Raw genomic sequence first — 10,787 nt, forward strand, 5'->3', positions numbered from 1 at the left:
TTCTGTAAAAGACTCTGTCTTTCTCTTTCCATGTAGAATTTCTTCCAAGACGGTGCCTATTTTCCTGAAGGATTCCATCACCACCTGGGAAGTCCTGGCTGTGAGCCTTTCAGAGACCAAAGGTGAGGAACACCCTAATGGGGAAAAGACCCCAGGCCACAATGGGCCTTGGAAACGTCACAGTGAGATGGAACAATCGAGGAGACAGACACGTTTCAGGGCTAAAGTATAAGCCCCCCCGTCTCTGACCCTGGGTCTTTCCCCATTGCAGGGATCTGTGTGGCTGACCCCTATGAGATAACAGTAATGAAAGATTTTTTCATCGACCTCCGGCTGCCCTACTCTGTCGTGAGGAATGAGCAGGTGGAAATCCGGGCTATTCTCTACAACTATCGGGACCAAACAATTAAGGTAAGCTCACCGCCTCATGGGGCTCTGCAATGGACCTGAGGTGTCAATGCTTTGACAGACAGCGAAACCAAAACAAAATGGTGGAAGGTTTGTTCTTCTAGGGCCTGATCCCTTTGGGGCTGGACACCCTTGTCTCCCATTGACCTTGTTGGGTGCTCAGCACCTTGCAGGATCAGGGCTATGGAATCCACCTAGTTAAGAACATAAGAACGGCCACACTGGGTCAGACCAATAGTCCATCTAGCCCAGTATCCTGTCTTCTGACAGCGACCAGTGCCAGGTGGTTCAGAGGGAATAAACTGAACAGGTAATCATCAAGTGATCCATCCCTTGTTGCCTATTCCCAGCTTCTGGCAAGATTGCATGATATAGAGGAAGATAAAAAAATACCCTTCTGTCTGCCATTCTTCTCTGGTTGGGCCTCAAATCTGTGAGTGGGTACCAGGTTCAGAGCTTTCTGCTGACTCACACCAGTAGCCAGACCAGGTGGGTCTCATTACTTCCACTCAGGAACACCACAGGCTGAGGGCCTCTCTGAGGCAGGACAGAACTAGAGGGGGTCCTGAAGGACCTCTCAGGAAGGAGGTCAGGATACGGTCTTGTGCGTTGTAAGTACAGTCCTGTCTGTTATTTATTAAGATTAAAAAGGCAAACTCCAGTCAGAGGGTACATTTTGGATCAATACCCTACAGTGTCATGGTGTGCAGACTGCCTGCTCACGAATCTCTGTTCTCTTCTCAGGTCCGGCTAGAGCTGCTGTACAACCCAGTTTTCTGCAGCGCATCCACTTCCAAGGCTAAATACCGGCAGATCCTTGACATCAAAGCCAAGTCCTCCCTGGCCGTGCCATTAGTGATTGTCCCGCTGCAGCTGGGATCTCATGACATTGAGGTCAAGGCAGCAGTGTGGGGCAGTTTTGTGTCTGATGGCGTGAAGAAGAAACTGAAGGTTGTGGTAGGTATCAGGTGACGGGATGGGGGAGATGTCTGCTGGAGGGCAAGAGGCTGGAGGCCAGATTGGCTGGCTTCTGGAATTGGTGCTGTACCTTTAGCTGTTAAATTAACACCCTGCATCTCCATCCTCATCCCACTTCCTCCCCTCCCCTGTGGCAATGACAGCAGGGCTGGGGCTGGCCTGGTTATCTTACACTCAATCCTCTGAGCTGTCATATAAAAGACCTAGGTTCAGTTCCTCAGGCCCAGGGTCTTGCTCCTTGGACCAGCGGGTGCTGGAATCAATGCAGACTCAGTGCACCCAGGGAGAACCTCCTATCACTTGGCAGAGAGAGCTGAGCAAAGGAGCAGCATTGGTGGGTTGTGAAGGGCATCCCATTGGCCTGCTCCACGAGATCACTGCAATGCTGGGTGAGAGGAAGATCCTCCAGGGATGATCAGGGAGTAGAAAAGTCCTTCAAGGAAGTCACAGAGCAATGATGGAATGAATTGAGCTTCTCACTTCCTCGCCCTGCCAGACTCATAAGAACGGCCATACTGGGTCAGACCAAAGGTCCATCTAGCCCAGTATCCTGTCTTCCGACAATGGCCAATGCCAGGTGCCCCAGAGGGAATGAACAGAACAGGCAATCATCAAATGATCCATCCCGTCGCCCATTCCCAGCTTCTGGGAAATATTTGTCCCGTTCATCTGTGGTGGAATCAGTGGTGTTATGCTAGGGATGAATTTGGCCTAGGGACTTCTCCTTGGATGCATCCTAACCAGGATCCAAAATGAAAGGGGACGCTGCCTGAGGTTGAGGTCAGATTGCAGATTCATTGGGACGGACCCTGATTTCAGTTTCACTTGACTGCTGATTTCCAAAGTGGAGTCACTCCTGATTCACATTGATCACAAGATCAGCAAGTCGCTCACCTTTTCCTACTGCTCTTCATTGTCTCTAAATGCTATTGTGCTTATTATGCTCTTGTCATTCCTTTCTAGCCTGAAGGGATGAGGATGAGCAAAACAATTAAGTCTGTAGTATTGGATCCATCTGCAAAAGGACCAGGTGAGTAGCCACAGTGCTTTGCGTTTACATGGAGCCTCTCATCCTGAAGGTCTCAAAGAATTCCACAATCTATATCTAAGTGAGGGCATCTCTGTTTTTGGAGCCCTTGTATCTAACCCAAACCCTTAATCGAATCTGTAGCAAACTTCCCTGAAAAAATCTACCCTGGCATCTGATCGTGCGTGGGAGATTTCAGAGGGATTGGTTTAGTGTTGGCTGAGATGGAGGTCAAAATCAGGCTCATCGCTGAAGACTAGTATCAGCACTATGCAGAGCAATTCTGCTGCCACTGAAATGCAGCCACCTCTGCCTGCCCCGTATTCATAGCTTCCTGATTCCCATCTCAGCTGCCCCCTCCCTCCCTTTGCCCTAGCACATCAGTGGATTGTGCAGGGCTCTCTATGAGCGTTGTAAAGTATTATTCAAGAACCAGCAGCAAAGCTCACCTGGCTGGACGGATGGCATTTCACTGTCTCTTCTCCTCGTCCTTCCTTTTCAGGGGGAGTCCAGGAAGAGAAGGTGAAAGCGGCAGATATAGATGACATGGTTCCAGACACAGAATCGGAGACCAAAGTCAGCATACAAGGCAAGAGCCTCTGATTTGAAAGAGTTTTATGCTTTAGAAACAGAGTGAAGGGAGCAATGAATTCTCCTCTGGTAGCCACACGCGCAGGAGGTGGACCGATTACCCACCTGGTTCTGTTACAACTGTCTACGTGCACTATGGAGCATTAATGGCCAAGATACAGCAAAGTCGTTGTCGGCGTGTGGCTAAGCAAGGTGCTCTCGGGAGAGACAGGTGCACAGAAATAAGGAGCACCCAAGGGGCAGCCTATGTCTCTGGACAGGATGGCCATAGTGGTTTGAGCCCTAGCTTAGTATTTAGGAAGTTTAAGTTCAAGACCTTCCTTGGCCACAGACGTTCCTGGTGACTTTGGGCACCTCCCTTAGCCTATCTGTCCTTCAGCTCCCCATCCGTAAAATGTGGATAATAGCCCTTCCTTTAACCCCATTTAGCTTGACCAGCAAGGGCTGGAGCGAAGTAGCCTAGGAGGGCTTGGTGAGAAACGCTCAGAGCATCGCAGGGACCTTGTCAGCACACAGGGCCCGGATCAATTGTTGCTGGGTTAGGATCCAACCTTAATGGGGTTTGGGTGTGCTCAGCACCATACCGGACTGAGCTCTCAATCTGCCATTGCTCGCAGAGAGGTCTGTCTGTCTCTCTGTCCCCACCAGCGCCTGCTCTCGGTGCTCAAATTCACGCCGTGTTATTTCCTTGGCCAGGAAACCCTGTGACAATCATTATCGAAAACTCCATCGACGGGGCCAACCTGAAGCACCTCATTGTGACGCCGTCTGGCTGTGGGGAACAGAACATGATCGGCATGACCCCCCCGGTCATCGCCACCATCTACCTGGACGGCACCGAGCAGTGGGAAAGGATCGGGGTGGAACGCAGGGCGGAAGCCATCAAGTTGATCATGCAAGGTAAGTACTTCTCATGCCAGACAGCAAATCCCTCTTCAGGCTCGCGTTAGGGACACAGGAACTGCGGCACAGGACTGGCCCCGAGGTCCATCTAGTCCAGTAGCCTGTCTCGGAGAGTGGCCGGTACCAAATGCTTCAGAAACCTCCCGTTAAACACATTGGGCAATAGAGAGTCCCGGGATCAGGCAGGTAGCCTGGCACTCAGGGGACACCAGTTCAGTTCCCTGCTCTGCCACAGACTCCTGGTGGGATGTTGGGCAAGTCACTTAATTTCTCTGTGACTCCATTTCCCCCCTGCAAACGGGGAGAGTCGCAGTGCCCTGCTGGCAGAGGGGTTGTGAGGGTAGATGGCAGGAGCTCCGCAAACTCCCACCGGCACCTGGAGCGTGGCCCTGCTCCCGCTCTGCCCTTCCCCACTCTGCCCCACCCCCACTCTGCCCCTCCCCCTGTGGGCCCACCCACGCTCTGCCCCGTGGCCCCACCCCACTAGGCTTCTTCCCCCTCAGGTCTTGCCCTTGCTCCACCTCCTCCCGCCCCCATTCTGCCGCTCACTCCTCTCCTCCCCCATCAGTCACCCATAAGGCAGGAAAAAAGTGGGAGGGGCCATGATCCCTGGCTCCCCCTGTTCCGGTGCCCCTGGTAGTTACATTGAAGAATGTGAGGCACCCCGGTACTATGGGAATCGGGGCCAGACAAGCCCCTAAAATAGAGAGAGAATCTGTCTCCCACTTTAGGTCTCCTACTCCCTTTAGAGGTTGGTTTAAGACTTGAAGCATGAGGTTTAATATCCCTTCACCAGTGTACACCGGCATTAGTCATGATAACTCTGAATAGACCTTCCTGTGGAGACAAACGCCCAATCCCATTTTCAGTCCCGCTGGGCTTTTGGGCTCCTGTTCATTGCTGGCCTATGGCTGTTGTGTGGGGGATGGGATGGCAGTGGGGTGGAGGCCATTCACCCACAGTTCAAATCCGTGTCAGGTTGGCACTTGGTAGCGAGGAACGATAGAGAATCTCATGACCATTGAGAGAACTTGGTAGGTTTCAGCCTAGCTCCTGAAAGAACAGGTGTCCCTTTAACTACACCGCAGGCCCCCTTGTGGGCTGCCTAAATTAGGCACGGAGTCTGAACTACAAACATCCCATCCCTTAAGCTTTTACAATATGGGGAAACTTTTTGTATGAGGCAGGCAGTGACTTGCCCAACAGCACATCACGTAGTGAGTGACAGAACTGAGAACTGAACCCAGGAGTCCTGACTCACAGCACCTTTCTCCAAACACTAACCCACCCTCCCCTCCTGGAGCCTGGCATAGAACCCAGGCATCCCACCTCCCAGGTCGCCATACACTGTAATCACTTGGCCCCACTCCCACCCTGGAGGAAGGATTCATGCTGCTGTGGAACGGGGCAGTGCCCACGCCAATCGGCTTCCCCACCAGACATCTTTCTGCCTTTGCTTCCCTTGAGTTGCTGTGCTGTGTCCCTCCTGCAGAAAAAGGGAGAGCCACACAACTCAGACAGCTGCGGCAGGGGTCACAGCTCTGACTTCATTTGCCTTACGCATGTAAAGCCTCATTAGACACTCGCTAGACAATGCACAGCTCCTTCTTACTCTCCCTGTTTCAGGTTACACGCAGCAGATGGTTTACAAAAAACCCGACTTCTCATACGCCGCTTTCAAAGACCGGCCAGCAAGCACTTGGTGAGGACAGTGGGTTTTCTAATGCACCCTCTCGATCAGCGTTAGCCTGACCCTACACATGCAATATGTGAGCCAGAGCAAGTCAGTCTCCAGCCCAAAACCAGAGGGCAAAGGTCAACACACACAATGGGGAAAAAAGTACCCAATCCAACTCCCACAGATGGCAATGGAAAGACGCCCAAAGATGAGACAGGCACCTGGCAGGATCTACAAAATCACCTGAGCAGAATAGGGGCTTAATTCCCTTTGAAAGTCAATGGGAGTTGGGTGCCTAACTCACTTAGGCACTTTGGTAAATCCCAGTGGGTACCTATTTGCATCTTTAGGTGCCTAAATACCTTGTAAATGTGGCCCCCAGTGATTTCAGTGACAGTTCAGTGTGGGCGAGCAGATGGCTTGAGGGATTGGGAATGAATAAAGCGAAGATTTAGTCATGGGTATTTTTAGTAAAAGTCATGGACAGGCCACGGGCAATAAACAAAAATTCACGGCCTATGACCTGTCCATGACTTTTACTAAAAATACCCCGTCAGGGTGTCACACCCCTGACTAATTCTTAGCTGCTCCTAGGGCGCCACTGAACTGGGGGTCCCCGGGGTGCTGCTGCTCTGGGGGTCCCCAGGGAGCTGCTGCTCTGGGGGGTCTCTGCAGCGCCATTGCTCTGGGGGATTCCCGGGGGCTGACAGCTGGCTCCTGCTCCGGTGGCAGAGTCTGACTGCATCCGGCCGCCCGCTGTTCCGAGGCCCCTGGGGACGCTCTCCAACGGCCTCCGGGGCTGCTCCTGGGCCGCTGCTCAGACTGCCCGCAGGGTGGCCCTAAGGCCTGCTGCTGCCTTAGTAATGAACTCCAGGTCCTTTCAGTTTTAGGTGGCTAGTTTGTAGCTTGCTCAGACTAACGGTTACCATAGGCGCCAACTTTCCCACTCCTGGCCCCGCCCTGACTCCACCCTTTCCCTGCCCTTACCCCACCCCTGTTCCAACTCCTTCACCAAAGTCCCTGCCCCAACTCCACCCCCTCCTTGCCCCTATTGGACCTATTCCCCAAATCCCTGCCCCAGCCGTGCCTCTTCCCTGAGCGCGCCGCGTTCCCCCTCTTCCCCCCCTCTCCCAGCGCTTGCAGCACGAAACAGCTGTTTCGCAGCGCAACCACTGGGAGCGAGGGGGGAAAAGCGGGTACGTGGTGCGCTCAGGGGAGGAGGCAGAGGTGAGCTGGGGCAGGGGGCAGGGAGCTGCTGGTGGGTGCTAAGCACTCACCAATTTTTCCCTGTGGGTGCTCCAGCCCCGGAGCACCCACAGAGTTGGCACCTATGACCGTTATCATTTTGACGACTGTTCACTGGCTTGTGTGAAGTTGAGTTTGATGACTCTCCAGTCCAGTTCCCAGTGGCCAGCTGTCCACAGCGGGCCCCCAACCCCACCATCCTGGTCATACCACTGCAGGCGGCGAGAGCTCGGCACATCTCAAGTAGAGCCGGCCGTAATAGGGAGCAGTGTCTGGATGCGCTTTCCCAGACAAGCGGTGACAGTTTCCCTAGCTCCTGTTCACTCAGGTTACCATAAACTGACCCACATGAACCTCACTCCATTTACTGCTGTGAAATATCTCAACTGATACCTGAGTGCAGACGGTCCAGCTTTCACACTGAGGGCAATTCCGGGAAGGCAGGAGTGACCGTGATGTGATTGATTCTGCCCTCAGGCTGACGGCGTACGTGGCGAAGGTCTTTGCTATGGCTAAGAAACTGGTGCCCATTGAAAACCAAGTTATCTGTGGGGCAGTGAAATGGCTGATCCTGGAAAAGCAGAAACCGGATGGGGTCTTCCAAGAAGATGCCCCCGTAATCCATGGAGAGATGGTTGTACGTGTTTCCTTTGACTTTTACACACCAATCACTACCCACCTCAGTCATCACAGCAACTTGTTCGTTCATAATTCAAAGGGACGTGTTACTGGGCTACATCCCAAAGTCTGTGCTCACGCAGACTGATCTCCTCTCTCTCGCTCGCATCAGTGGAACAACCCAGTGCAGTTACCTGGGCAGCAGTGAATGGAGATTCAGGCCCAATGGGCCAGATTGTATCTATTTAGTCCTTAGTGGACTTCATGGAGTCTTTGGCAGTTCTCCCTTGTTGGGGGTAAACATTCTGCTGGGGGTAGATCATTTTTGGTTTTGTTGTTGTTCGGGGTTTAGGAGTGAAAGGGGGGGGTCACTGTTGGAGTTAGGGGTGTCAGGGTTGGGATTTAGGGGTGCCAGGATTTAGGGTGTGTCAGTATTAAGGTTTATTAGGTAAAAGGGGGTGTGGGTGTCGGGCTTTTGCGGGTGTCAGTGTCAGGATTTAGGAGACTCGGTGTTAGGGTTTAGGTAGAAGGGGTGTTGGTGTCAGGATTTAGGGGGCATAAGTGTCAAGTTTTAGGGGTGTCAGGGTGGGGTTTAGGGGTCTCAGTGTTAGGGTTTAGGGGCTGAAGGGGTGTCAGGGTTTAGCAGAGGTGCTGGAACTAGGGGTGCATGGGGTGCTGCAACAACCCCTGGCTTGAAGTGGTTTCCATTATATACAGGGTTACAGTTTGGTTCAATGGCTCTCAGCACCCCCACTATAAACATTGTTCCAGCACCCCTGGGGTTTAGGGCTGTCAGTTTCTGAGTTTAAGGGGTCTATGTGTTAGGGGTCTCAGTGTTAGGGTTTAGGGCAGAAGGGGGTGTCCATGTCAGGGTTTATTAGATAGAAGGGGGTCAGGTTTGTTATGTGAGTGTTGTTCTCGTGGTGGAAAGACTTCTCCAAAGGGGATAGTTTTGCAGCATTTTCTAAAGACACTTAGGCTCTGGCCTGGCGTTCCCTGGGCATTGTCTCCTCAGCCAACTCCCCTCGACTGAGAATGACTTGTCCACGCCTCTCATGCGTTTCATCCTGGGCTTAGTGATTTGCATTGTCCCAGAGGAGCCCAGCTGTCTTGGTGATTCACAGGCCAAAGTTGTCACTGGGGCTTGATCCATTAACGCACGGGAAGCTGCCTGGGAGCTAGTGGTAGGACCTGAGCACCGGCCTGGTGAGCTAAATTCTCTCACGCTGGTTTAATACGAAGCATCTCTATTGATTTGGATGGAGTTCCTCCACACTGACAAAGGAGTAACTGAGATCAGAACCTGGCTCATTGCACGACAGGTGTTCGTTAGCCAAAGGGAGGTTCAGCGATAGGTCTGGCCACGACTGAGAGTCCATTCTTGGGTAGCTTTCTAGGAAGCATGTGTTCTGCTATAATTTCCTATGCTGAGGGCCTGGGATTAATTCTTCCTTTTCATGGTACTCGGGGGACTTTCTTATCCCAAATCTGGCCTTTGCTCCCCTTTAGGGAGGGTACAAGGGTGCTGAGCCTGATGTCTCTTTAACGGCTTTTGTGCTGATTGCATTGGAAGAGGCCAAGGACATCTGCAAGGATCAAGTCAACGTGAGTATCTCTGCACCGTATGTGCACTTCTACGTTCATACCCAGGTTTTCCCATCTTTCCATCCCCTATGAACCACGCCCCGTGGCCTGTGGAATTTGCTGGGGAAGGAGCTAGTAAATCTGCATTGATTCATGCCATATGTAAGTAAATAAAAAAAAAATTGTTTCCTCTAAGCTTATAGAAACAAAGCTTATAGGTCCAGAACATTCTAGGAGGTTAGTGAAAAATGAATCCACATACGGAATACCGGAAACGTTTTACTTCAAACATTCGATTTCCCCTTTTTCTTTAACAACAAAAACAGCACCCCGAGCCCGGCACCCCCCAGGTGGTCGCCTGGATTGCCTGCCCCTAAATCTGGCCCTGGTCTGTGGTATCAGACAGAAGCTACAAGAGAGGAGGATGAGATGATGTGGTCGGCACGTACTAAGAGGGGATGAAGAGAATCATAGGTGCCAATTCCATGGGTGTTCTGGTGCTCAAGCACCCATGGAAAAAAATAGGGGGTGCTCAGCACCCACCAGCCACACTGGTTCCACCCCGGCTGGCTGCCGATCAGCTGTTTAGCAGGTCCCTGGGGCTGGCCACTGATCAGCAAGCGGCTGGCGGGAGGCGCTCAGAGGAGGGGACAGAAGAGGGAGCGGCGGGCCGGCGGGGGGGACTTTGAGGGAGGGGGTGGAGCAGGGACAGGAAGAGGTGGATAAATCATGCATGTGAATCGTGCATCAAAGTTGTGAAATGAGCTACAAATGCAATAAAAAATAAGGTATTCAAAAATTTAACAAATAGAGGGGGGGACGCCAAAGACGCTCTGGGGAGCTATTTGGGCTAGGGCCAGCCCTGCCACAGACTTTGGTTTCACTCCTGATGACATTCTGCATGTGGTCCAGAAATGTCCCCTTTCGCTGCCTTCAAATATCTCACTTCCATGTCTTCCTGCCTCCTCCGTCTTTCACCAGCACAAAATTCACTGTGAAATTAAATAAAGCTGGAAGCCACATGAATTCATAATGTCTTAATGTAACCCACACAGCTCCTGGGTGTGGTGTCTGTCCCATCTAGTGGCACTGAGACCACTTAGAGAGAGATTAATGAGTCTGCTCTAGAGCCTTCGGGCTTCTAGTTCATGCAGTAAAGGCTCAAGCATTTAGCTCCAGAGGTCCCACGTTTGATCCTGCCCACCGACGACCAGGGTCTGTCGGTGTTACATTAACACCACCCAAAACCTCAGCCTAACTCACAAGTTTAATTTTCTTTTGTTTTCTTTGTCACCTCCTAGAGTTTGGAAGGCAGCATCAGCAAAGCCGCTGACTTCTTAGCTGAAAGGTACCAGTCTCTAGCCAGACCTTACACTGTGGCTCTTGCATCCTATGCCTTAGCGATGGTGGGGACACTGAACACTGAAAAGGCGCTCATGAGAGCTTCGACAGGTAAGTCAGGGCATCTTATCAACTACTGGAAAGATGTGGCCAAGTCAGGATGGGGTTCAGGGAAGAGAAGCAAAGGAGGCTGGAGAGGGATTAATTTATGAGGAATGAATAACAGGCATAGACTTGTTCTTTTTGGCCAGATTTGAGATTGATTGGTCTGGGTGTAAATCCAGAGTAACTCTCGTGGGTTGAGTGGAGACAGTTACTCCAGATTTACACCAATGTGTCTGAGATCTGGATGTGGCAGAGATATATGTGTAACCCTTCTGCCCATCTAAGTTGGCAGCAACAAGGGCCGGGTTC

General features: G+C 51.9%; 1 protein-coding gene across 1 annotated transcript; it reads left to right on the plus strand.

Annotated features, from left to right (window-relative positions):
* Positions 1-4: 4 nt before the first annotated feature.
* On the plus strand, positions 5-10,603 carry LOC112123433 (venom factor-like; the record flags this gene model as incomplete). The annotated part of the gene is made up of 10 exons (XM_026662730.1): positions 5-122; positions 272-411; positions 1,153-1,365; positions 2,350-2,416; positions 2,916-3,002; positions 3,701-3,904; positions 5,534-5,609; positions 7,308-7,467; positions 8,958-9,053; positions 10,334-10,603. Coding segments are annotated over 10 exons (1,413 nt in total), but the record flags the coding sequence as incomplete, so codon positions are not given.
* Positions 10,604-10,787: the final 184 nt, after the last annotated feature.

The sequence above is a fragment of the Terrapene carolina genome, unplaced genomic scaffold, assembly GCF_002925995.2.
Source record: "Terrapene carolina triunguis isolate 2854851 unplaced genomic scaffold, T_m_triunguis-2.0 Scaffold29916, whole genome shotgun sequence".
NCBI lineage: Eukaryota > Metazoa > Chordata > Testudines > Emydidae > Terrapene > Terrapene triunguis.